The sequence below is a fragment of the Microcaecilia unicolor genome, unplaced genomic scaffold, assembly GCF_901765095.1.
Source record: "Microcaecilia unicolor unplaced genomic scaffold, aMicUni1.1, whole genome shotgun sequence".
Taxonomy (NCBI): domain Eukaryota; kingdom Metazoa; phylum Chordata; class Amphibia; order Gymnophiona; family Siphonopidae; genus Microcaecilia; species Microcaecilia unicolor.
In genome coordinates, this window is record NW_021963055.1 from 200,998 (window position 1) to 226,426 (window position 25,429).

A 25,429-nucleotide genomic window follows, 5' to 3' on the forward strand; every position below is an offset into this window, starting at 1 on the left:
TACTAACACGTATGGCCCCTATAGCATTTAATCCCATGTTTTTACCCGGGAACGAAACGGGGGTTTTTCAGCGGTGGCATATGGAGGGCCTGAGCAATTGGGGTCGGATGTTTGAGGAGGATTCTCTGATCCCGTTTGAAACCCTGAAGATCAAATACTCCATAGAGGATGGGGATGAATTTGCCTATTGTCAATTAGCACATTTCCTTAAAACTGAGGCTGTACGTAAGGTCATAAAAAGGGAACGGTTATGCCTAGAAGACATATGTGAGAAATTTGCCTTCTCACGGGGATTGATCAGTCGATTATATCACAGTATCGCTGCACAAGTACCTAGCTATACTCTACATAGGAAGAGTTGGGAAAAAGAGACTGGAATGGCCCTGGGGGAGACTGAGTGGGAGAGAATAGAGCGACATGTGGCCGGAGTGTATAGCCATGTCCCATTTAAAGAAAATGCAATGAAAGTATTATACAGATGGTACCTCACTCCGGACCGCCTTCAGCGCATATTTCCGGATTCTACCGGGCTGTGCTGGAGGGGATGCGGACAAAGAGGGAATATGGGTCATGTGTGGTGGAGATGTGTAAAAGTTCGGGCATTTTGGAAGTCAGTACATGCTCGGTTACAGCAGTGGGTGGGATGTTCAATTCCGTGGACTCCTGAGCTCTTTCTCTTTTCAGTAAAGCCACCAGGACTAAAGAAGCCCCAACAAATCTTGGTGCAACAGGCACTGGGGGCTGCCAGAGTCACCATAGCTTCCCATTGGAAACAGACAGGGGTTCCGCCAATCAAAAAATGGCATAACAAATTGAGCTATGTGTGTGAGATGGAGAGGTTGATAGCAGTTAGAAAACGCCAGATGAATAAATGGCAATCGATATGGAAACATTTCTCTGATCGCTATGCAAACTCTGTAGTGTGATGTTATCATGACAGCAGCCTGTACGGTTACATCGCTAAATTAAATGGGAGGGAGGGAAGGGGGGGAAAATGGGAAGGGGGGGGGGGGGGCGGGTAGGACACAGGGGGGATAATTAGCGAATATTGAAAAGTTTAAGAAAAATAACTTGAAGTCTACTAAGGTTTGTATTTGAATGTTACAGTTATATACGAAAAGTGTATTGGTTTTACCTATGTTTATGTAAGATTTGTGGACAGGTGCATCACTTTTATTGTATCGCAGCAAATCTGTATTTTTGAATTGCACAATAAAGACTTCTTATAAATAAAAAAAAAAAAAAAGACTTAGGCAAATTAAGGGATGGGATTGTTGCTCATGCCTTTTAAGGAGAAAGAAAAAAATTAGAGCCACAGACCTTCACTTGCAAGGCATTTAAACCGAGTCAACTCAAAGCACTAACAACCATGATTTGCAGAGTTTTTTTCTGAAGGCATATGGCAACCTCGAATTCCTCTGAAAGCCAGAGGCTCCTATGAACAGAACGGTGTCACAGATAGACAAGAGCAGACTTAGGCTCAAAAACAAATTCAACAAGTCCACATGAGAGTTTGTAGGTTTGTCAACACAGTTCAAAAAACATTTGTAATATATCTTGAAGTGAATCTGAGGAACTGAGTTCGATTCCCGGCACAGGCTGCTCCTTGTGACTCTGGGCAAGTCACTTAACTCTCCATTGCCCGCCGCATAGAGCCTGCCATGAGTGGGAAAGCGCGGGGTACAAATGTAACAAAAAAAAAATAGATACTATTGGAGATTCTACATGGAATGTTGCTACTATTGGAGATACTACATGGAATGTTGCTATTCCACTAGCAACATTCCATGCAGGACGTCAGACTCACAGAAGCAGAATCTGGTGAGATTTTCCTCCGATTTGCAGGGAAAGTGCCCCCAGCAAATGAAAGAAAAATTCTAACAATTCCATTGAATTTAAACCAAACAGACTCACCTTGCTTTGAGTTTTCTCACTCTCAAATTTTCTACACATTTCTAATCAGGCCAGCAAACGAATCTTAAACTTAAATGTGAACATGATAGTATCTTCTGCAGCCAGCCATGGTATAACATGGTCAGCTTGGCATTTTACAGTCATAATTAGGATTAACTGAAGATGTTGAAAGTGGTCCATGGGAGATGCAGAGGAATGAAAAATCTATCACTTTTTCCATGATTTTTGCATTTGTCCTTCACATGTTGAAAATTTCCAGAGGAGAAATAAAAATAGTGAAAGTAAACACACTACTTACTCTTGACAAGGTATCCAATAAGATACAGGGAATCAATTAGCCATGAAATGCTCACCAGACACAAGCAAAGCAGTTGAGGACGCCCAAAATCGCCTTTCAATTATGCTGATTTGGGCGACCTTGGGAGAAGAATGCCCATCTCCCGATTTGTGTCGAAAGATGGGCGCCCTTCTCTTTTGAAAATAAGCCTGATAGGCACCTACGCGGATTAGTAAAAGGCCCCCTAAATTCAAAAAGCAGCCTCAGAAATGAATGGAGGAGATTCTTCTAGCCCAGTAGTTCTCAATCTTTCTAATATTGTGACGCACCTGACAGACAACATCCATGTATGTGACACACTGAACACTAAAATTCACAGCTGAAGAAAGCATGCCTAAATATTTTCATTGTATGAATTTGCCTATTTCTGTATGCAGCACATCACTCCCAAATACTGGTCCAGCATATATTCAAATTCTAGTCTCACCTCAGAAGCAGAAACACAAAATCCCTCCAAGGCCAGATACTGTAAAGCAACACAAAACCTGTGAATATGCCACTCAGAAACTATATAGCAAACAGACGCTATTGACGGCAGACCTGCAACATTTTCAATTGGGGCTGGAGGCAGCTGTTATTATTGGGAGCAGTGGGGAAGAAGAACTAAGGGCCAGTTAGGGGGTTTCAAGAACCTGACTCCGATGGTTGTAAGGAAAACACAATCTTGCTGTCTACACCAAAATGTTTCGGACACATCTTCCACCTCTTGGGGACACACTGGTTGAGAACCACGGTTCTAGCCCATCAACTGGACATGAAGTTACTTTATGACCTGCCTTGTTTCTTTGGAACTATAGAACTCGCCACACATTACAGGCAGGAGCTTTTATCGGATAATCTCAGTTCTCTCTGTTTCTTGTGGAAAAAATAAAGCACATATCAGGAGATTTTTGTCTATTTTATTTGCTGCATTTGTACCCCACATTTTCCCACCTATTTGCAGGCTCAATGTGGGTTACATAGTACCGTCAAAGGCGTTTGTCCAGTCGGTGGATAACAAATACAAAGTTGTATAGTGATTGTAAGAGATATAAGTGGAGGGTCGAAATGGATGAAGATTGCGTGATGTCCTGTTCGATCATAGTCATGCTGTGTTGGTAGGTGAAGAGGGTTACGTGGGGTCGTTGGGGTAGGCCTTTTTGAGGAGGTTGATTTTTAGTGATTTCCTATCATCAATGACTCTCACTTGTATATAAGTTTCCTTCCAATTCTGGAAGAGAGCAAGATAGACTGGATCCCCTCTTCACTCCTCTTCTGTCAGGAACCAGTTTCTTTTTGTCTCGTACATTTTGGTGAAGAAAAAAACCCTCTCTTTCCTGTTATATCTTTCTAGATTAGAAATTTTTCTTATCCTTAGCACTCAATCTCAGTCAAGGCCAATGTTAGACATGCTGGGGTCCAGGGCAGAAGGTTTTAAGGGGCCCCAAAGCCCAAGGCTCCTACTGGTATGGGGGCTCAGGACAACTGCTTTGTTTGCACCCTCTAACAACAGCCGTGATCTCAGTCCACGATTGGGTTAAAGATCCTGAGAGACAGCAGCTATCTCAATGAGCACTGTTGCAGCTCAATTAACTTTATCCAAAGGGCCATTGTTTTTTTGTACACCCTGCAGAATTCTTTCAGTAGTGGATCTGGAAAGCCAACGGATAACACTACACGAGGTCGATGCTGTTGCCATTTTAGGTAAGGTTTACAGTAGTTTACTGACTTACAGGGGCTGAGTGTTTTAACTGCCCCCTCTACGAAGGGTTATCTGCAAGGCTCCCTAAAATGTAAGAGTCATGCACTGCTCAGATCAACTCTGAAAAACTTACTTGCCAAAACCGTTTGAAAGATACATGACTGACCTTAAAGAAATACCAAATTCATGTTTCGAATTTAGTCTTGTAGCCAACAAAACTACAGATGGTGGGTGAAGTCCATTATCTCAAGCCGAAACAGCCATTTTTATACAATTCACCTGCAGGATTATGCAGATTTTTCTGAGGGTGAGTGTGAGTAAACCTGTGATGCAGATGTGGTTAGCTTCATGTATATCAACAGAAGTTACAAGCAGATGTGTAGCAGCAGTTAGATAACACCTAATTCTCACTTTCTACAAAAAGACCAGAAGTGTGGTTATATGAACAAGTTGATCCTTCCAGTCTGACAAAGTAATTTAGTGGCCTGGTTGGTAGCATGCTAGCCAAAAGAGCCCTTTTAGAAAACAGTGCTGCAAATGAAGAACACATGACCATCTCTCAATGGTTCTCAATGTCAGCATGCAACTTATTTGACCCCAATCAAGTCAAACAGTTGAGCCTAGACTTGGTGAATGTGTACGAGTCTATTCCTGTGACTGAGGACAACACCTTGGCAAAAGTTGACTTTTCTAGTTACCGCAAACAAAGTGCATCGTTATTGTTGCACTACAGCAATACCTATCATGTTTGTAATACCGCTGGAAGTATACAGTGCAGTTCAGTGGCAACAAATATATTTATTTATTTATTTGTTGCATTTGTATCCCACATTTTCCCACCTATTTGCAGGCTCAATGTGGCTTGCATTGTACCGTGATGGCGATCGCCAGTTCCGGATCAAGAAATGCATAATGGTATTGTAGTAAAGTTCGTACAAGACAAAGTAAATTAAGCAGTCAAGTGTTAAAGATTTTTTTTACCGGGGTAAGAAATCAAGTGGTATTGCGTTAAAGTTCAGTAATTGACAGTGTAGGTGAAGTACGTGCGGGACATCAGACTCACAGAAACAGAAGCCTGCGCGGCCGCATTGCTGTTCTGCAAGGGCAGGCTTCTACATTGAATGTTGCTAGTGGAGGAGTAGCCTAGTGGTTAGTGCAGTGGAACATGGGATGTTGTTACTATTTGAGATTCTGGAATGTTGTTATTACTTGAGATTCTACATGGAATGTTGCTACTATTGGAGATTCTGTTGCTACTATTTGAGATTCTACAGGAATGTTGCTACTATTGGAGATTCTGTTGCTACTATTGGAGATTCTGTTGCTACTATTTGAGATTCTACATGGAATGTTGCTATTCCACTAGCAACATTCCATAGTTAGACTGTGAGCTCTTTGAGCAGGGACTGTCTTTTCATATATGGTGTACAGCGCTGCGTTTGCCTTGTGGCGCTATAGAAGTGATAAGTAGTAGTAGTAATGTTACCTCAGTGCACAAATCAGAACACTGGTTACCGATAGCCAAAATTTCATATAAAATTCTAACTCTAAATACAGAGCATCCTAAGCATAGGCATTCCATTATTTTTATTTCAGCTACTGATACCATATACTTCATGCCATACTTCACAATCTAATTCCATCTTTTTGTATCAGTTTGCCAATATCCATGCCTCAATATTCAGTGACACTGGGCTGACACTCTGGAACAAATTGCTACTGTAACTATGAATGAAGCCCTGTTATCAAATGTTCAAAACTGGATTTAAACATACTTTTTTGGAAATAAAACATCAGTAATTAACATTCCTGTATTATATTACGCTGCACATGGTCTGGACACTTGAGACAACAAAACTGGCTTTCCTCTCCTTTCCTTATTACAAATGCGCTTCCTTTTTCTTTTTTATAAAATAATTTTAATTGTAAATCATATAGATGGATTACAATATGCGGAATATCAAGCTTTAATAAACTTGAAAGGATTACTGATATGCAGACCTGGTACCCTGCACGTCCAGTTTACAAACATATGGTCCAATTGAGCAGTTCACCACTGGAGGGAAGTCACCCACTAAGGGGTCCTTTCACTAAGCTGGGGGGAAAAGGGTCCTGAGCTAGTGATGGGGAACGCTTTCTCACGCTCCAGGGCCTTCTTTACCACAGCGGGTAAAAAGCCCCCAGACACACACGGCCATGCGGCAGGGAGCCCTTCCCGCCACAAATTGAGGAGGTGATAAGGGCTCCACGCTAACCCAGTGGTAACCGGGCAGCACGTAGGTTACCGCCGTATAAGCCATTTCCAGGGCTTTTCTTTTTCCCCCGGAAATGGTACCGGCCGGCGGCCACGTTGGTCCGGTGTTAGTCCCAGAAGAGAGAGTGGTGCGTTCACATTGGGCTTACCGCTCCTCTGTAAAAGGACCCCTTAATACTTCCTCTTCCCTCCCAGAGGTGATCCTGGCAAAGGATACTGGGCTCTGTGACGGCTCCTGGAACTACAGATTTTCATGGTACTAAAACTTTTTATTTTAATACATTTATTACATACCACCTGCAAAGCAGCAAACACTCAAGAACAGTTGGTATTTTTCAGTCCCTGGAGGGCTCACAATCTAAGCGGTCTGTTTACTAAGCTTCATTAGAGGCTTTCAAACCCAGCACTGCTGACACAGCCCATTCAAAGTGAATAGGCTGTGTGGGAACTAGGGCACAGCCAGCCACGCTAGCGGCTTAGTAAACCCCAGCCTAAGTTTGTCCCTGAAGCCATGAAGGGCTAAATGGCTCACAAACGATCACTAGGAGCTGCTGAGGAATTTGAATTGGTGTCCTCTGGTTTTTAACTCACTAGTGGAGGAGTGGCCTAGTGGTTAAAGCACTGGTTTTGCAATCCAGAGGTGGCCAGTTCAAATCCTACTGCTGCTCCTTGTGATCTTGGGCAAGTCACTTAACCCTCCATTGCCCCAGGTACAAATGTAAATTGTGAGAGAAATATCCAGAGAACCTGAATGTAACTCACCTTGAGCTACTACTGAAAAAGGTGTGAGCAAAATCTAAATAAATAAAGATTCTACAATTCTAAAAAAAATAACCAGATTCCATGCAGAATTTCAAAGTGTAGCAACATTCCATGTAGAACCCCAAAGAGTAACAAGATTCTTTGGGGTGGAGGAGTGGCCTAGTGGTTAGAGCACCAGTCTTGCAATCCAGAGGTGGCCGGTTCAAATCCCACTGCTGCTCCTTGTGATCTTGGGCAAGTCACTTAACCCTCCATTGCCTCAGGTACAAACTTAGATTGTGAGCCCTCCTGGGACAGAGAAATACCCAGAGTACCTGAATGTAACTCACCTTGAGCTACTACTGAAAAAGGTGTGAGCAAAATCTAAATAAATATTTGAGATTCTACACGGAATGTTGCTAGTGGAGGAGTGGCCTAGTGGTTAGTACAGTGGACTTTGATCCTGGGGAACTGGGTTTGATTCCTACTCAGCTCCTTGTAACTCTGGGCAAGTCACTTAACCCTCCATTGCCCCAGGTACAAATGTAAATTGTGAGAGAAATATCCAGAGAACCTGAATGTAACTCACCTTGAGCTACTACTGAAAAAGGTGTGAGCAAAATCTAAATGAATAAAGATTCTAGAATTCTAAAAAATAACAAGATTCCATGTAGAATTTCAAAGTGTAGCAACATTCCATGTAGAACCCCAAAGAGTAACAAAATCCTTTGGGGTGGAGGGATGGCCTAGTGGTTAGAGCACCTGCTCCTTGTGATCTTGGGCAAGTCACTTAACCCTCCATTGCCTCAGGTACAAACTTAGATTGTGAGCCCTCCTGGGACAGAGAAATATCCAGAGTACCTGAATGTAACTCACCTTGAGCTACTACTGAAAAAGGTGTGAGCAAAATCTAAATGAATAAAGATTCTAGAATTCTAAAAAATAACAAGATTCCATGTAGAATTTCAAAGTGTAGCAACATTCCATGTAGAACCCCAAAGAGTAACAAAATCCTTTGGGGTGGAGGGATGGCCTAGTGGTTAGAGCACCTGCTCCTTGTGATCTTGGGCAAGTCACTTAACCCTCCATTGCCTCAGGTACAAACTTAGATTGTGAGCCCTCCTGGGACAGAGAAATATCCAGAGTACCTGAATGTAACTCACCTTGAGCTACTACTGAAAAAAGTGTGAGCAAAATGTAAATAAACAAATAAATACTCTAAGCATTAGGCTCCTCCTCCCTATGGAAGCCTAGGTGGTCATTTTATGACTTGGACAATTCTTCTGCTGCCACAATGATGTCCGTGTCCCTTGTTTTTCCCTGTTCGTAATTTGTACACTTCAATTTGTAAAATGGATTTTCCTACTGATGGTATCACTCTTCATGCACCAACCTAGCCGTCCTTATTGAGTCATATGTCCTTTCTATAATGCCGTTCCACGTCTCCAAAGGAAAGTCGTCAGCTCAGAATATTGTTCAAGGAGGACATTTATGCAGACGTTTACCAAAAAGAAGACATAAAACATAAGCATCGCCACACTGGGACAGACCAAAAGGTCCATCTAGCCCAGCACCCTGTCTCCGACAGTGGCCAATCCAGGTCACAATCACCCGACAAGATCCACAGAGCAAAGCATTTTGTACTGCTTGTCCCAGGAATAGTGGATTTTTCCCTAAGTCCATTTAATAACATTCTATGGCCTTTACCTTCAGGAAGCCGTCCAAACCTTTCTTAAACTCTGCTAAGCTAACCGCCTTAACCACATTCTCCGGCAACGAATTCCAGAGTCGAATTACACGCTGAGTAAAGAAACATTTTCTCTTATTTGTTTTAAACTTACTACGCTCCAGCTTCATCGCATGCCCCCTTGTCCTAGTATTTTTGGAAAGCGTAAACAGACGCTCCATATCTATCCTTTCTGTCGTTCCTGTGGTGAGGCCGGCGCTGCCATTGTTGTTTTCTGCTGGTCTTTGTGAGCGATTTTGGCGCCAAGATGAGGTTCAGGCCTTTTGTTCCACACATCCCATTTGACTTCTATGTGTGCGAGATGGCATTTCCTCGTGTGAAGACTGCTCCAGATGATACTACTTTTAGTGAAGCCTTGCTCAAAAGAAATCAGGACCTAGCACCAACTCCTGCAGAACAGGCATCCATCCTTTCCCTCGTGACTAAAATCAACAATGTTATTGATAATTTGATTGTGGCCCCAGGAACATTTGAAGTGCAAATTGAAGAAGTTCGTCAGGTAGGTTCTTACAAGAAGGGCACCATGACCGCAGGACATAATGTTGCTGACCTGGTGGTGATCCTGAAGATTCTGCCAACATTGGAAGCTGTTGCTGCATTGGGGAATAAAGTGGTGGAGACTTTACGAACCCAGGAACCATCAGAAGTTTTGACAATGCTAACTAATGAGACTGGCTTTGAGATTAGCTCAGCTGATGCCACAGTTAAGATCCTCATCACTACTGTGCCTCCCAATCTCCGCAAACTTGATCCTGAGCTTCACTTGGACATTAAAGTGCTGCAGAGTGCTTTGGCAGCCATCAGACATGCACGGTGGTTTGAAGAGAATGCATCCCAATCTACAGTGAAGGTGTTAATCCGGTTGCTGAAGGACTTAACCTGCAGATTTCCTGGTTTTGAGCCACTCACCCCCTGGATTCTGGACCTTCTGGGGCATTACGCGGTGATGAACAATCCTTCCAGACAGCCTCTTGCTCTCAATATCGCTTACAGACGTTGTCTGCAAATCCTTGCAGCTGGACTCTTCCTGCCAGGCTCTGTTGGCATCACAGACCCCTGTGAGAGTGGCAACTTCAGAGTTCATACCGTCATGACTCTGGAGCAGCAGGATATGGTTTGCTACACTGCTCAGACTCTAGTCCGAATCCTCTCCCATGGTGGCTTCAGAAAGATCCTTGGACAGGAAGGAGATGCAAGCTATCTGGCATCAGAAATGTCCACTTGGGATGGAGTAATTGTGACTCCATCTGAAAAAGCCTATGAGAAACCTCCAGAGAAGAAAGAGGGTGAAGAGGAGGAAGAGAATGTGGAGGAAGCTGCTGGAGAGGAGGAAGAGACCATGGAGACCCAGGAATAAATCTGGTGGTTTTACCTACTTGAACCTCTCGGATGTCCTGGGCACACAGGAGGATGAATCCTAATGTTGTCTTGGACCAAACTCAAGTTCAAAAAGTTACTTTAGTTTTTATTTTGAGCTGTTGTGGTTTAATGCTAGTGCTGTAGCTTTTCTAGTGAACAAAAAATAAATGTCCTTTTTGTTTTTGTGGATTTTCATACTACTACTCATACCATATTCATATTCATACATATTCATACCAGGCTCCGCTCATTCTGCCTCGCCTCACCCTATGCTTGGAACAACCTTCCTGAACCCTTACGCCAAGCCCCCTCCCTGCCCATCTTCAAGTCTTTGCTTAAAGCCCACCTCTTCAATGCTGCGTTCGGCACCTAACCCTTACCGTTCAGTGAATCCAGACTGCCCCGATCGGACCGACCGTTCACTTGTCTATTAGATTGTAAGCTCTTTGAGCAGGGACTGTCTCTCTTTGTTAAATTGTACAGCGCTGCGTAACCCTAGTAGCGCTCTAGAAATGTTAAGTAGTAGTAGTAGTATCCTTTCCACTCTACTCATCATTTTATATACCTCTATCATATCACCCCTCGGCCGCCTTTTAAATATAAGAATGGTCAGTAATATGAATATAAGTTACAACTGAATGAAAACAGCACATGTGGAATGAACACTACTACTACTACTATTACTATTTAGCATTTCTATAGCGCTACAAGGCGTACGCAGCGCTGCACAAACATAGAAGAAAGACAGTCCCTGCTCAAAGAGCTTACAATCTAATAGACAAAAAATAAATAAAGTAAGCAAATCAAATCAATTAATGTGAACGGGAAGGAAGAAAGGAGGGTAGGTGGAGGCGAGTGGTTACAAGTGGTTACGAGTCAAAAGCAATGTTAAAGAGGTGGGCTTTCAGTCTAGATTTAAAGGTGGCCAAGGATGGGGCAAGACGTAGGGGCTCAGGAAGTTTATTCCAGGCGTAGGGTGCAGCGAGACAGAAGGCGCGAAGTCTGGAGTTGGCAGTAGTGGAGAAGGGAACAGATAAGAAGGATTTATCCATGGAGCGGAGTGCACGGGAAGGGGTGTAGGGAAGGACGAGTGTGGACAGATACTGGGGAGCAGCAGAGTGAGTACATTTATAGGTTAGTAGAAGAAGTTTGAACAGGATGCGAAAACGGATAGGGAGCCAGTGAAGGGTCTTGAGGAGAGGGGTAGTATGAGTAAAGCGACCCTGGCGGAAGATGAGACGGGCAGCAGAGTTTTGAACCGACTGGAGAGGGGAGAGGTGACTAAGTGGGAGGCCAGCAAAAAGCAGATTGCAGTAGTCTAAACGAGAGGTGACAAGGGTGTGGATGAGGGTTTTGGTAGAGTGCTCGGAAAGAAAGGGGCGGATTTTACGGATGTTGTAAAGAAAGAAACGACAGGTCTTGGCAATCTGCTGGATATGAGCAGAGAAGGAGAGAGAAGAGTCAAAGATGACCCCAAGGTTTCGAGCTGAGGAGACAGGGAGAATGAGAGAGCCATCAACAGAAATAGAAAACGGGGGGAGTGGGGAGGTGGGTTTGGGGGGGAAAATGAGAAGCTCGGTTTTGGTCCTATTTAATTTCAGGTGGCGTTGAGACATCCAGACAGCAATGTCAGACAAGCACGCTGAAACTTTGGTTTGGATGCAAGGTGAGATATCAGGGGTAGAAAGGTAGATTTGGGAGTCATCAGCATAGAGATGGTAGGAAAAGCCATGGGATGAGATTAATGAACCAAGGGAAGAAGTGTAGATAGAAAAGAGGAGGGGACCAAGAACAGAACCCTGAGGTACGCCGACAGGCAGAGGGTTAGAAGTAGAAGAGGATCCACCTGAGTGAACACTAAAGGTGCGGAGGGAGAGGTAGGAAGAGAACCAGGAAAGGACAAAGCCCTGGAATCCAAGTGAGGACAGAGAAGTATGCTGTGATCGACAGTGTCAAAAGCAGCGGAAAGCACATACAACCCATCAAAAAACAAAAAAAACTCAATGTAGGGGCTGGTATGCAGCAGTTAAGCAGAAGAAACACGTGGCCATACAGACAAAAACAAAACAAGAGGAGACAGCCCACACGCAGCCACCACCACAAAGGAGCATATTAATAGCAAAATCCTTCTGCTATTTATAAAAGGAAAGATAGCTGCCCTTTTGATTGTTGAGATGAGAAGTTACTTTGCAAGGAATCATGGTTTCGCATGAATTTTAACTGGCACCAAGACTCTGTTATTTGTTTTCATTATAGTTTTATGGTCAAAGTTAAATAAACTTCTACAGTCACCATCCTGTCCGTGTGCTAGAAATGTGAAGTCTCCATGCTGTGCTGGGTACAGTCCACCACTGGAGATTTATCACGCTGCAGACACCATCTGACATTAATTAATAGCTTTCAGAGCTTTACAAGAGACTCTTGCTGGTTTTACAAGGAAAGCAGTAGAACAGCGGCCAGAAAAGTCATTTCTGTGCCTCAGCGCTGCACTGCCATGAGGACAGATGTACGACTTCAATGATTCAGTTGCAGGTCTGTTGCTTGGATGATAACAAAATGTGCCACCGCTTCTTCCTTGCCATGTATTTAACAAGTACCAGCTTTACAGCAAACGGAGTTCCTCAATCCAAGAGCGTATAATGAGTCTGAGAATTCATGAAGCTTATCAAAAATCTTTCCGAAACAACTCCGTACTTGGATAAAAATCCTCGTCTACAGACCTGTGGCTACTCTCACCGAGTATGTTACATAGAACATTTTAAGCATCTATTTACCATCTGATAATGAAAACATGCAAAACTCATGACATGCATTTTTCCAAGAAAATAATTATCTACATTAATAAATTTCACATGAAAGGAGCAGGACTACATATACCACAATGCACTGTGCTGATTAGTCTCCTCTGCTTGATACACATCAATCTACCGACAATTTTGGACACATCCACCCTTCCCTCCTCTACCACGGCTTCCCTGCTCCTTCCGTCCCTTCCCCATCTTCCCCATTATTTCTAATGTAGGTTTTCTGTTGTATTAGCTAGATTTTACTGCACTGGCGTCTGCCTCTGCGATGCGCTGTAAGCCACATTGAGCCTGACGCTGTTGGGAAAATGTGGGGTATAAATGAGATAATAAATAAATAAAAAGCATGGCTAGCAATAGGCACGGTCATACAGGTTTCCTGTCCCCACTCCAAAGGCCAGTGCCAAATTTCACTCCGCAGACAACAGTCCTCTGCCTCCTACTCCAGACCTTACCCTCTCAGGTAACAACTTGCACAAAGATGCCAAGTTACCCAGTTCCATACTGGAGATTGTTGTCCAGCCCTGGTTTTCAATCTTACATCCCAAAGCAGTATGGAACTTGCATGTAGAGCCAGATTCCGCCCACTGAAATCAGTGGTGTAAGTCCCATAATGCAACAGGATAGGGTGGTCAGAAATCCAGGGCCATCCCAAAATCTCCAGCCTGGAACCAAGTAACTTGGTATCTCTGCTTGCGTGAAACTGGAAGGGAAGGGACAGAGAAAAGAGTTGTCCCTCCTTTCTTGTGCTTCCCCAACCTAGAGAAGTTCCTGGCTGGAGAAAACACCAAGCAGAAAAGTGAGGTCCAAAAGAAAAAGTCTATATTTATTATTAACAGATCAGCCAACAAGTGGTGAACACTTACTCAATAAACATGCACGAATCAACACGGGCTGTGTTTTGACGATGGTGCCTGCCATCAGGTGTACAAGGGCACTAATATGTTGTCAAAGAGAACACAGACTTCAGAGCAAAACAACACTTGGCTTGTGGCCGACTAAAATTGCTTATTCTGGTGAATTCAAGGTCTGAAGTTACTCAGTGGAGAGAGCAGAGCAATAGAAAAAGGGGGGGGAAAAAAGACCAGGCCTAAATAAAAAAAAATATTCCAACCCAAAGATAGTAAAAAGCACTCTCCATAGGCTGAGATATCATCATCCTGGGATACTCCTTCTACCTGTGAGCATGAATGCTGTTTCTGAAAGGGAACTCTCTGTGAAGTCTCCTTGCAAACGCATATACTTTCCACAACGTGATTTTCCGGATTTAATTTGTGATGTGCTATCTCTCACTGTTACTAATAACCTACCCTTCAATTATGGGCTGCTCATGTCTTTGTCAGTGGGCAAACTTACAAAATCAGCAAGGGATCAAATACTTATTTCCACCACTGTAGGATGAGGTGCATTACATGGCTGCTGTTAAGGTTCACCTCTCACCGTTCGTGTCCTATAATCCGCGTGTATAACTGTCGCCCATGCCCCTCCCAGATCACACCCCCTTGCAGTTCTGCACTCTGGAATGTGAGCACGCAACTTATAGAACAGTGATTAAGAGTTTATGCGCATAACTTGCAACTGGTGGTAGTGGGGAGGGGAGGTACATTTGTCTCTGGGGGTGGAGAGGGAGTGTGGAGGAGAGGTACAGTTTTCTCTGGGGGTGGGGAGAGGGAGTGTGGAGGGGAGGTACATTTTTAAATGGGCCCACTCCACAAATACATTCTGATTTATCTATGGAGAATCCCTTTGAAACTTGTGCCCTAAACTTCAGAAGTTCTAAAAAGAATTGTGTTTTTGTACTTGAAATGTATGTGCTGGGGGAGGGAGGAGGGGAAGAGGGAGGAAAGGAGAAATGTTTCAAATGGCTTGCCTTTCAGTATCATTGTTACACTAATAATTCCCAGATCTATCTCTCTGTATCAGACATTTCATCAGGAACCCTATCCCACACCTCAGCTTGCGCATCTGCTACATTAAACTCAAAATGGCCCAAGACCAATCTCTCTTTCCCCCAAAGGCACTAGCATACACTAATTGACATAATGTGCATTAATTCATAGGCTAGCACTAAATGTTTTAGCACAGACTAATTAAATGAATGTGTACAAAGGAATATGCATCCCTATTAGGCAGCTGCCTAGGGCAACATCTTTTAGGGCATCAGGAAAGAGCACATGCAATCAAAGCAGAACAACAGACTCTGACAGTCACACGAACTCAAAGAATCACCAACACATTATAGCTTTCTGCAGGGAGGGTGAACGAGGCCACTTGACCCAAAGAAACAGCTTTAGGAAACTGCCTTCATCAGGTACACAGAGCATAATATTTATAAATATAATGCCCAATTTTGTATTTTCACAGGAGTGGTCTGGGAGTGAACATGATTGTTCAGCTTGATCTAAGATGCTGAAAGTTAATTAATTGCAATGGACACAAGCCTGAAGGTTTGAGTAAGGCACCCTTGTACCATTGCTGTATGTTTGTATAGAAATATAATGAAGATACATTCTTTTCATAAGTACATAAGTAATGCCACACTGGGAAAAGATCAAGAGTTCATCAAGCCCAGCATCTTGTCCACGACAGCGGCCAATCCGGGCCAAGGGCACCTGGCGAGCTTCCCAAATGTACAAACATTCTATACAATCAAGCCATTGTGACATCACTAATGAGGTTGGCTCTTATTGGTGGAATGAGCCACTATGACATCACAATAGGTTAAATCACTGCTCTATGTAATAAAAGTGAGACAAGTAGAGGACATAAGTACATAAGTAATGCCACACTGGGAAAAGACCAAGGGTCCATCGAGCCCAGCATCCTGTCCACGACAGCGGCCAATCCAAGCCAAGGGCACCTGGCGAGCTTCCCAAACGTACAAACATTCTATACAATCAAGCCATTGTGACATCACTAATGAGGTTGGCTCTTATTGGTGAAATGAGCCACTATGACATCACAATAGGTTAAATCACTGCTCTATGTAATAAAAGTGAGACAAGTAGAGGACATAAGTACATAAGTAATGCCACACTGGGAAAAGACCAAGGGTCCATCGAGCCCAGCATCCTGTCCACGACAGCGGCCAATCCAAGCCAAGGGCACCTGGCGAGCTTCCCAAATGTACAAACATTCTATACATGTTATTCCCGGAATTGTGGATTTTTCCCAAGTCCATTTAGTAGTGGTTTATGGGCTTGTCCTTTAGGAAACCGTCTAACCCCTTTTTAAACTCTGCTAAGCTAACCGCCTTCACCACGTTCTCCAGCAACGAATTCCAGAGTTTAATTACACGTTGGGTGAAGAAAAATTTTCTCCGATTTGTTTTAAATTTACTACACTGTAGTTTCATCGCATGCTCCCTAGTCCTAGTATTTTTGGAAAGCGTGAACAGACGCTTCACATCCACCTGTTCCACCCCACTCATTATTTTATATACCTCTATCATGTCTCCCCTCAGCCGTCTCTTCTCCAAACTGAAAAGCCCTAGCCTCCTTAGTCTTTCTTCATAGGGACACAACTAATGTATTCAGGGGAATCACGTCCGTTTGTCCAGTGCCAAGAAGTGAAAAGCATAGACAGAGCAGAACAGAACTGCAAATAAGCATTGCTGAGTTGACATATAACATTTTGGGATTCTGTGGATTCTTTCATTTTGGGTCTCCCCATGCTCCTCTTCGTTCTTTGAGCTTTCAGCTAAATTCAGGGCTTTTTTTTCAGGGGGTACTTGGGGTACTGAATACCAGCACCTTTTCCATTATCTGCTAAAATTGATCCATGGACCCCAAGTTTTAATGAAAGAGCTCAGGCTCTACACACCAATTCTGCCTTGTCATAGATTCTGAGACTGGTTGCAGGGGGCCTGGCTATTGTGGGGTGGGTCCATCAGTGATCACCCCACCCCTGAAGGGTGGCCTAGCATTTGAGTACCGGCACCTTTTTTGCTAGAAAACAAATGCACTGCCTAAATTAGAACTAGCTCCAGCCAGACATAGAATTTCAGCCTTTATTCCTCTTTTTGTCACATCAACTCCCTTGGACAGCTTAATGAAATAATTCTACCTGAGAAGTGCAGGGCTGTGGTTTCCTCTGCAACCCAACGGCACCCTTGAGGCAGCCATTGGCTTTGTCTCAGGCAGCGTTTAGGGGTCCCATGTCCGCAGGTCTGTACCTCCAGCAACCTCATTCTCTGCCAGCTTCTGCAGAAGAAACCGGGTCAGAAACTGAACCAGAATCTCCTCTAGAGATCTGCCATTGCTCCTTTCAAACGCAATCGTTCTCAATGATCAACCAGATGTCTTACACCATTTAACAGGAGAGGTAATCAATGATGAAAACTGCCATTTCATTTCAAAGAATGTCACAGATTTATTGATCACTTCCCACCAATTTGTGCAGAGCTCTCAAATCCAGTTTTTTCCATGCAGTGATAAGTGTCTACAAATGGGTTAGTTTTGTACATATCAGGATGGATGGAATTAGGGGCTGTTATTAACATGGGCTACTGCTAACAGGGCAATTTATTAATCAATGTTGGCTACCATTAAGATGGGTTATTTTGCCAGTAACTCATGCTATTTTACCACACATTTCATTTTATACGTGATAGAGGCATATAAAATAATGAGTGGAGTGGAATAGGTGGATGTGAAGCGTCTGTTCACGCTTTCCAAAAATACTAGGACTAGGGGGCATGCGATGAAACTACAGTGTAGTAAATTTAAAACAAATCGGAGAAAATATTTCTTCACCCAACGCGTAATTAAACTCTGGAATTCGTTGCCGGAGAACGTGGTGAAGGCGGTTGGCTTAGCAGAGTTTAAAAGGGGGGTTAGACGGTTTCCTAAAAGACAAGTCCACAAACCACTACTAAATGGACTTGGGAAAAATCCACAATTCCAGGAATAACATGTATAGAATGTTTGTACGTTTGGAAAGCTTGCCAGGTGCCCTTGGCCTGGATTGGCCGCTGTCGTGGACAGGATGCTGGGCTCGATGGACCCTTGGTCTTTTCCCAGTGTGGCATTACTTATGTACAATGAGATCTAGTTACTAATAACTGGGGCTAATAGTAAAAGATACTAGTGGAGGAGTGGCCTAGTGGTTAGGGTGGTGGACTTTGGTCCTGGGGAACTGAGTTTGATTCCCACTTCAGGCACAGGCAGCTCCTTGTGACTCTGGGCAAGTCACTTAACCCTCCATTGCCCCATGTAAGCCACATTGAGCCTGCCATGAGTGAGAAAGCGTGGGGTACAAATGTAACAAAAAAAAATACGTCTTAACAGTACACCACACTGATGATTTCTTCCCTAAACTTCACTTGTAAGCAGTACATTGGATATGATATATGGGGGGGAAGTTATAAACATGGGCTACTGTTAAGTTATTTTACCGCTGACTCATGCTATGTAGCACAGGTCCTATTTTATGCAATGAGACTGAGGGGGACATTATCAAAACGGGCTTCAGCTAAGCTAGGTTATTTTATTGTTAACCCCCAGTTATTAGTAACTGGGTCTCATCGCATAAAATGGGACCTTTAGGCAGTTAGATGTGCATTCTAGAACCTGTATACCTGACTGCTTGACCTCCCCCTCCCCCTGAACCACCCATGCCCCTCCCAGGTTCATGCCTCTTAAGTTGCACGCTCTAGAAGTTTGAGCACACAACTTACAGAATACCAACGAAAGGCAGTTCCAAGTGTAACTGTCAACTGGGGTCAATTAAGGCCAAGTGTAGGCTATTATTGCTCGTTAACACTAATCAGCTCATTATTAAATTAACCTACATGTGCGACTGATCTTATCCTATATCTTGCACTCACAAAATTTGTGTACGAGTCCCAGCGTTCTAGAATTAGAGGGTATTTGTTTTGAATGCCTACTTGTATTTATTTTATCATCATTTGATTAGTCACTATTCCAAAAAAGGTCATAGCGGTGGAGGAGTGGCCTAGCGGTTAGAGTGGTGGACTTTGGTCCTGGGGAACTGGGTTCGATTCCCACTGCAGGCACAGGCAGCTCCTTGTGACTCTGGGCAAGTCACTTAACCTTCCATTGCCCCAGGTACAAATAAGTACCTAAGCCGCATTGAGCCTGCCATGAGTGGGAAAGCGCGGGGTAAAAAAAAAAAAAAGTACATTCTTCAAAAAGCAAGTACATAAAAACACAAGACGTGGAGGGGCATTTTCGATATGACGTCCACAAATCTGAATAGCAAAGAAGGTAATTTTCAAAAAAGAAAAACGTCTATCTTTTGTTTTTGAAAATAGAAGGTTCTGTGATTTGGACATTTTACTTTTTTGGTACATTTTTGAAAAATAAAACATGTCCAATTGCAAAACGCACAAAATCGAGCCATTGGGATGTAGGAGGAGCCAGCATTTTTTAGTACACTGGTCCCCCTGACATCCCAGGAAAGCAATAGGGTACCCTAGGGGGCACTGCAGTGGACTTTATAAAATGTTCCCAGGTACACATTTGACCATTACTCCCTTACCTTGTCTGCTGAGCCCCCCAAAACCCACTACCCCCATCTGCACATCACTACTATAGCCCTTACGAGTGAAGGGGGCACCTATATGTGGGTACAGTGAGTTTTTGGAGGGCCCACAGTTTCCTCCATGAGTGTAACAGGTAGGGGGAGGTAGAAGCCTGGGACCACCTGTCTGCAGTGCACTGCACCCACCACTAGACTACTCCAGGGACCTGCATACTGTTCTAATGGACCTGAGTATAACATCTGAGGTTGGCATAGAGACTGGCAAGTAATGTTTTTCATCACATTTTTGGGGGTGGGAGGGGCTGAGTGACCCCTGGAGGAATAAGGGGAGGTCATCCCTGATTCCCTCCAGTGGTCATCTGGTTATTTAGGGCACCTTTTTGAGCCTTATTCAATATAAAAACAGGTCTAGCTCAAAATGTCTTAGTTTTTGTCCTGGACAGTTTTTTGTTCCATTATGGCTGAAAAACGTCTAAGTCTTAGGAACGCCCAAGTCCCAGCCTGAACACGCCCCTGATACGCCCCCTTGAGATTTGGACGCACTTCTGATGGACTTCAAAGAAAAACGTCTAAAAATAGGTTTTGAAAATACTGATTTGAATGTTTTTGTGAAAAAAATGTCCAAATGCCGTTTTATGCCACTTTTTTTTCTGTTTTGAAAATGAGCCCATTAGCCCAAGACAGCCTCCTTCTGGAATTCATACATTTATTTTATTTACAGGTCAGTCCCGATTATCCAACTTTCATTAATCTGATCATCCAAGCATATCCGACAGACCACGTCATCACGGTGTGCAGGTTCTCTTCCTGTTTTCCGGCTTCACACGCTGCAAGGAAGCCACGTTTGATCTGAGACCGGGCTGATTAGTGTTAATGAACAATACTGTATTTGAAATACAGATACCCTATGTCGGTTCTTTATGCATAAAGTATGCCTTTCATACATTCTTTATTACTGCACCGTTGCATTGTTGTTTTATACTTATAAAAATAATAAAAATTCGTGGAAAAAAATTATAAAATATTCCATTATAAGCTCCTGCATGGTCTGAACAAATTTCATTTCCTTCAAGGCTTGATTATTCATGTGCCAAAGGTTTTGGGGGGTTTTTTTTGTCCCATCCTGCTTCTGTCTCCCCCATCTCTAGGATAAGAACAACAGAATCCTGGACTGAACACATCACAGACTGTAAAATGCAATGATCAATCTTAGAATATAACTCAGGGATGGCTAAGAAATAATCTACAGCAACAGACTGTGCTGAAAAATATCTATAATATAATAAATATGTCTATTGCCTACGTCCAGGTCGATCTTATTGTACACTATCTTGGGTGAATTTTTCTAAAAAGGTTGTAAATAAATAAATAAATAACTGAAAACCAGCAGAGAATAAAACAGAACTAGGAAATATACACATTGATACTTCAGGGATGTAAAATGGTGGGAGAGAAAGGAGGGGGAGGGGGAAGTGATGATGTTTAAAGCTCCAGAAAATATAATCAATTCTTCATGTTTGGAAGACTCAATGATGGTATGAACTAGATTTTTACATTTTACTAAAACATGCAGTGGGGTTGTGAATTCATGATGCATCAGAGGGACACAAAGGAATCCTTCCACATATAAAGACCACAGTTGCATGATTGATGGTACAGTCGGGTTTTGAAATGGTGAAATCACTCCAACAGCAGGGGAAGTGAAGAACAATCCTGCCATAAAGCAGCACGTAACAGCTGTCAAAAGCTGAAAGGGTTAATGGTCTTATCTCCAGCCTCCAGAAGAAATTCCAAGTAAAACCCACAGTAAACACATTTCCTGCTTTCTTACCCACTGCCCTATTTTTACTTTTTTTTTTTTCTTTACAATACCAGTGACAGCTTTTTCCTCACTACAAACATGTTTCCTACGTTTCCTGTTTTTCTTTTTTCTTTGAGTTTGTGACATTTATTTCCAGAGTCTTTCAAATCATTCTCTCATTTGGGTATTAAAAAGGATTGAAATATCCCTCCATATCTTCATATGCCCGATTGTTTCAAGCAAATATTAAAAACCATACTGCTAGCAGTTAAACAAAAACAGTAAACCCACTGATTTTATTTTCTGCTCTGCATTTAACTCCTGAAGGGCTAATAGCTTTTTAACAATTTTCAAAGCTTTTTTTTTTTTTAGCACAAACTCTCCCAGGATTAGGGATAAGTAAATCAGGGAATTGCTTCTGAGAACTTCACACATGCATCACACTAAGGCATGTCAAACACGAAGATCACAGAAAAATATGAAGAATGCAGGTGGGGGGAAGAGGGGTTGGTGGTTGGGAGGCTAGGATAGGGGAGGGCAGACTTATACGGTCTGTACCAGAGCCGGTGATGGGAGACGGGACTGGTGGTTGGGAGGCGGGAAATACTGCTGGGCAGACTTATACGGTCTGTGCCCTGAAAGACAGGTACAAATTCAAGATATGAGTTTATCTTGGGCAGACTAGATGGACCATGCAGGTCTTTTTCTGCCGTCATCTACTATGTTACTATGAGGCTCATTTTCAAAGCACTTAGCCTCCCAAAGTTCCATAGAAACCTATGGAACTTAGCCTCCCAAAGTGCTTTGAAAATATGCCTCCATGTAACCTAGGACCTACGTAAAAATCAGGGCAGTGCTGGATACAAGGTGCATCTCTTTTATTCCAAGGAAAATAAAAATATAATAAAGCATTAGAGACAAATTAGAAATCAAATCTAAACAGAAAAACAGCAGAGCAATGAAATGAGTATGATGTTAATTTTGAGCACTGCAGTTAGTTCTAAAGTGTCCTACCATGAGCTTAACATGCAAAACACGCTTATCACAAGACGTGCAAAAGCATCCTATGGTAATTTCCCTCAATTAGGCGCACTGATCACGCATTATTTATTTTTTTGTATTTATTTTTGGGAAGGGGTTTGGCATACCTGGGGAAGCATTATCCAGCTAGTGGAGGAGCAGCCCAAAGGTTAGTGCTGTGGGTTTCAGACCCGGGGAACTGGGTTCAATTCCCACTGCTGCCTAACGGTTGGGGCAGTGGGTTGAGATCCTGGAGAACTGGGTTCAGTTTCCTTGTGACCCTGGGCAAGTCACTTAACCCTCCGTTTCCCCAGAGTACAAATAACCTTAGATTGTCAGCCCATTAGAGACAGAGAAAAGTACCTGCAAAACTAGTATATGCAAACCGCTTTGACTGTATCTACACAAAGGCAGTATATCAAAGCAGGGGCGTAGCTACGTAGAGCCATGGGGGCATGGGCCTCCACAGATTACGCCCTGGCCCCCTCTACATTTGACCCCCCCCCCCGCCGCCGCCTGCCCCCGCATCAGGTACCTTGTTTGCTGGCGGGGGTCCCCAATCCCCGCCAGCCGAAGAGTCTTCTTCAGCGCAGGTCGACTCCGGCGCCTTTGTGGCGTGATCATCTGTTTCTGACGCCTTACATCCTGCGGTGGCAGGGCAAGGGGTGGGCGAGCGGCAGTGGGGGGGGGGGGTTGCGGTTGCGGCACAAAGTGGCGGGGGGGTCAGCGGCGGGGGTTGGCAGCTAAACAGTGCCCCCCCACCTCAGGCTCTAGCCCCCCCTCCCGCCGAGGTCTGGCTACACCCCTGATATCAAGTGTGGATAACATGGACTTAACACGGGATCCTTAGTGCCTCCTAAACAAGAAGCAGAAAGAGTCACCATGTTATTTTTTGCAAGTCCCAGACAGTAATTGAAAAATTAGCATGGGACCAGCAAAACAAAAAATAAAAAGTGTTGTGTCCCGACAGGCGCAGGAGAGAGATAACTCCAGCGCCAGGCTCCCCTTAGAGGCTGGGGAGGCGCAGAAAAAGGCTTCAGGGCCTCTGATTTGACTGGCAGCCCCCCCCCCCCCCCCCAATTTTTATACTCTGGCTACGCAGTGGTCTGGGGTGCGGCAGCAGTGGTCCAAGGGGCGGAAGTGGCGGTCCTAGGGGGAGGGGGGCCAGCAGTGGTGGCCCTGCTCCGGCCCCAGCTCAATCTCTTGGCGGCCATGTTTAGACAGCCATTTATTGCAATTGGTCTGGACTTATCCATCTTGTCCTGTCTAAATATCTCAACTGCACTTGACCCTTCAGCTACCTATTGAAATGTTTCATTCTATCATACAAACAGCATTAGCATCACATCTATGTCATTTGGGTGGTCTATTACTGGGAGATACGATAGAGACATTTAAATACCTCTGAGACATAAATGGACAGGAGGTGAGTCTCTTTCAATTGAAAGGAAGCTCTGGGGTGAGAGGACATAGGATGAAGGTGAAGAAGGATAGACTCAAGAGTAAATTAAGGAAAATAATTCTTTACGGAAAAGGTGTTCGATGTGTCAATCAGCCTCCTGGTATCCGAATTCAAGAAATGTTGAGAGAAGCACAAAGGATCTCTAACAGAGGGGAAGGGAGAGTAGATGATATGGACGGGCCCCATAGCCTTGATCAGCCTTCATCTTTTACATTTCTGTGTTTTGTACCGACATCGTGAGTACCATATCTTTGTTATATAATTGTGTTTCCATGCTGCCTCTTAGGGTATCATATGTATTCTGCTGATATTTCTGTAACATGATTGTATTACACAGCTATTAAATGTTTGTGCTTCTGATACTATATCATATGTTAAACTGGACCTCCTGTACACCGCCATGGATGAATCTGTTCATAAAGGCAGTTTAATAAATCCCAATAAATAAATAAACGTTAGCTATATTACTAGAATTCAATTTGCCATCTGTAACAGCGGTTTGCAATCAATGGTTTTTTAGCAAAAGCAGGGATTAGTTCCTCTCTCAATCTAAAACACTCATTAGGGGACTGTTATACAAGTAGATGAACCACCTCAGACATGTTTCGTCCTTGTATAGTCCATTACTGAATTAGTGTAGGTAATAATCAGGAAACTGTATTCTAATCCAGATCACAGCTGGTGCCAGATACTGGAACATTAACACAGAGAGTTTCACGCAGAGCCGGTGGGAAGGGTCTGTTTCTCCTACAGTGTAAAATCCAGACACATCATATGTAGAAAAGAAAGCACGAGAGTACTCACTGCAGCTTTTATTTTTATGTCTAGTGGATTAGAAACTGGAGCAAATACCTCAGTGCCCCTGGGATGAGGAATATCCGTTATTTCCAGGTCGGGCTTGAGTTTACAGCATTTGCACTGTTTAGAAGTTGGGGCATTGGCTGTGGTTGGCTTTTTCCCTTCCCATATACAGAGTTAAACACGAAAAATAGCTTCATTTGGAGTTTGAATATTTTGGGGGTTTGAGTTAACCAACTCCAACGTTTCCAATACTGGATATGGTGTAGTTTTGTAAAAGTCATTTTCCCCTGGATTCTATATATGGCGCCTAAAAAATTCTGCGCCGAACCACACATATTCTATAATATTTAGGCGCGGTGTACAGAATACGCTTAGTCAATACCGTAGCTCATGCTACCCACACGCTAAAAATTAACATTCATTATTTCATTGGGGGGGGGGTAACGTCTGAGGGTGGAGAGTGAGCACGTTCTGTGCTAATCAGTAAGCGCAATGACACTGCCACGTTCGCAGATTAGCACGCAATTAGCGCATGAGACCTTACCAGCTACAAAATGGAAGACAGTAAGGGGCTGTTTTAATGGCCACCTGCTAATGGCAAAATTAGGGCTCCTCTTACAAAGCCATGGGTGCCAAATGTGAGAAATTGAATGGGCTTTCTGATATTTGGCATGTCGCTGATTGCTAGCGTGGCTTTGTAAAAAGGAGGCCTTAGTGAATAGTCATTAATACAAGAAATTGGAAGTTCCACCATTTTACCCCAACGGTAAAAATGGCTTTAGACACACAGGAAAGAGCCGCGTTAGGGCATGCAGACCACTTCTTATTGTTTGTTAAAGCAGCTCCATAATGCTATATTATATAATACTAGTAAAAAAAAGGCCCGTTTCTGGCTGAAATGAAACGGGCGCTAGCAAGGTTTTGCGCGGAGTGTGTATGTTTGAGAGAGTGACTGTGTGAGAGTGAGAATGTGCAAGTGTGAGTGTATGTGAGAATAAGTGTGC

At 43.5% G+C, this 25,429-nt stretch overlaps 2 protein-coding genes across 2 annotated transcripts in view; one reads left to right on the forward strand and one right to left on the reverse strand.

Annotated features, from left to right (window-relative positions):
- The window catches only part of LOC115458852 (TOX high mobility group box family member 2-like), a gene marked incomplete at its 3' end in the record, with an annotated part of 179,877 nt that overhangs the window by 134,385 nt on the left and 20,063 nt on the right, over nt 1-25,429 (reverse strand). The gene's annotated exons all lie outside the window — the stretch shown is intronic.
- LOC115458853 (interleukin enhancer-binding factor 2) lies at nt 8,843-10,222 on the forward strand. Its single transcript, XM_030188690.1, has one exon. It carries the CDS (start codon nt 8,922-8,924, stop codon nt 10,029-10,031), a length of 1,110 nt encoding a protein of 369 aa, XP_030044550.1. The 5' UTR covers nt 8,843-8,921; the 3' UTR covers nt 10,032-10,222.

Excerpts from the sequence above, each read along its gene's own strand:
- LOC115458853 (XM_030188690.1), top strand. The coding sequence starts at position 8,922 with ATGAGGTTCAGGCCTTTTGTTCCACACATCCCATTTGACTTCTATGTG.